This window comes from Gordionus sp. m RMFG-2023, chromosome 1 (genome assembly GCF_954871325.1).
Source record: "Gordionus sp. m RMFG-2023 chromosome 1, tfGorSpeb1-WG-v2, whole genome shotgun sequence".
In the NCBI taxonomy this organism is placed as follows: Eukaryota; Metazoa; Nematomorpha; class Gordioida; order Chordodea; family Parachordodidae; genus Gordionus; species Gordionus sp. m RMFG-2023.
The window spans coordinates 5,741,326-5,742,645 of record NC_088775.1 but is presented as its reverse complement, the minus strand read 5'-3'; the positions used below and the strand labels follow the sequence as shown (position 1 = coordinate 5,742,645).

The window sequence follows — 1,320 nt, the reverse complement described above, 5'->3', positions numbered from 1 at the left end:
TGTGTGAGTATTATTGATGGAAAACACTTATTACAAAATTTAATAGAAATTTATTATGCTTATATTTATTCAAAAATTCTATAAATATTATGGAATAATAATATATTTATTATAAATTATATCTTATTTTGTATTTTATATATATTTAAATAAATATAAATGTACTATTAATATAGTCTAAACTCTTTATAAAATAGGAATATGTCACTAAAAAAAGCTAGTATAAAATTTTATTTAAAAAAAGCAAATAAGGTATCAAATGAAAATATATTTTATTTTAAATAATATAAATATCTATTTTAAATAATATATATAATATCTATTTCAAATAATATAAATATATACAAAATAATTTTATTTATTTATACATAAATATTATAGATTAAAATTGCATAGAACATCATATATTTCATCGATTAAATTTTCCTGCTTTTCTGTACATTTATCCAATTTTCTCTTAATATAAGACATATGCCATATTCAGTTTTTAAAGCATCTAGTATTCTTTCCTCTTCTCAATTTATAAGTTTTAAATATTTTTATAAAGCAAATAATAAATTACTAATGTCATTAAAGTTTCTCTTAGGACATTTATAATATGAACTACAAGATTCAACAGAAGATATAAATCCTTCAATATAAATAATATATTTTTAGAAATTATAAATTACAAGACTCAGTAACATTAATACAGGACTTTTGAGATTAATTATATCATCCAATGTATTGTCACTATCAATGAGATAAGCTAAATAATAATATCAATGAGATCAGCTTAAATAAATATATTACCAATTCAAATGCTATATTTTACATTCATTTACCTCCCGTTATATCATTAACAGCTGTTACATCTAATGGTATAAATTCTCCTTCCTTATCTAATGAGGGAGGACTTTTGTAATTTAAATGATCATTTTATCTTGATTCTAATTTTCATAAGTACTCATTGAATTCAATTAAAAAATTGAATAATTTTGGATTTTATTTTGAAAAATGTAAAATATTTTTTCACTATAAGCAATATTTAACAAATCAATATTTCGATTTTAATTATTTTTTTTCCGCTATATTTTAAATATAATGATAACTTGGAGAGATTCGGTTGAGTGCTCCTCATTTTTCTCCCCTTAAATTGATATGCAATTTGATAGATTAGGGCATAGCGTAGCTCTGTTGTATCCACAACCAGAGGGCGAAAATGCTTTCATCACGTATCAATATTTCGATTTGTATTTTAAAAAATCTTTGCAATTAGCTTTTGCAATTCAAGTCGCGCGATCGGTGATTATAAATGCGATATCATATTTATTGTAATAT

General features: G+C 21.4%; 1 protein-coding gene across 1 annotated transcript in view; it reads left to right on the top strand.

The window, feature by feature from the left end:
* The first annotated feature begins 1,140 nt into the window (after positions 1-1,140).
* LOC135930901 (A disintegrin and metalloproteinase with thrombospondin motifs 3-like) overlaps positions 1,141-1,320 on the top strand; it is a 9,076-nt gene continuing 8,896 nt past the window's right edge. The window contains exon 1 of the mRNA XM_065467704.1: positions 1,141-1,284. Coding sequence (XP_065323776.1) covers positions 1,141-1,284 — 144 coding nt within the window. The remainder of the gene's footprint in view (positions 1,285-1,320) is intronic.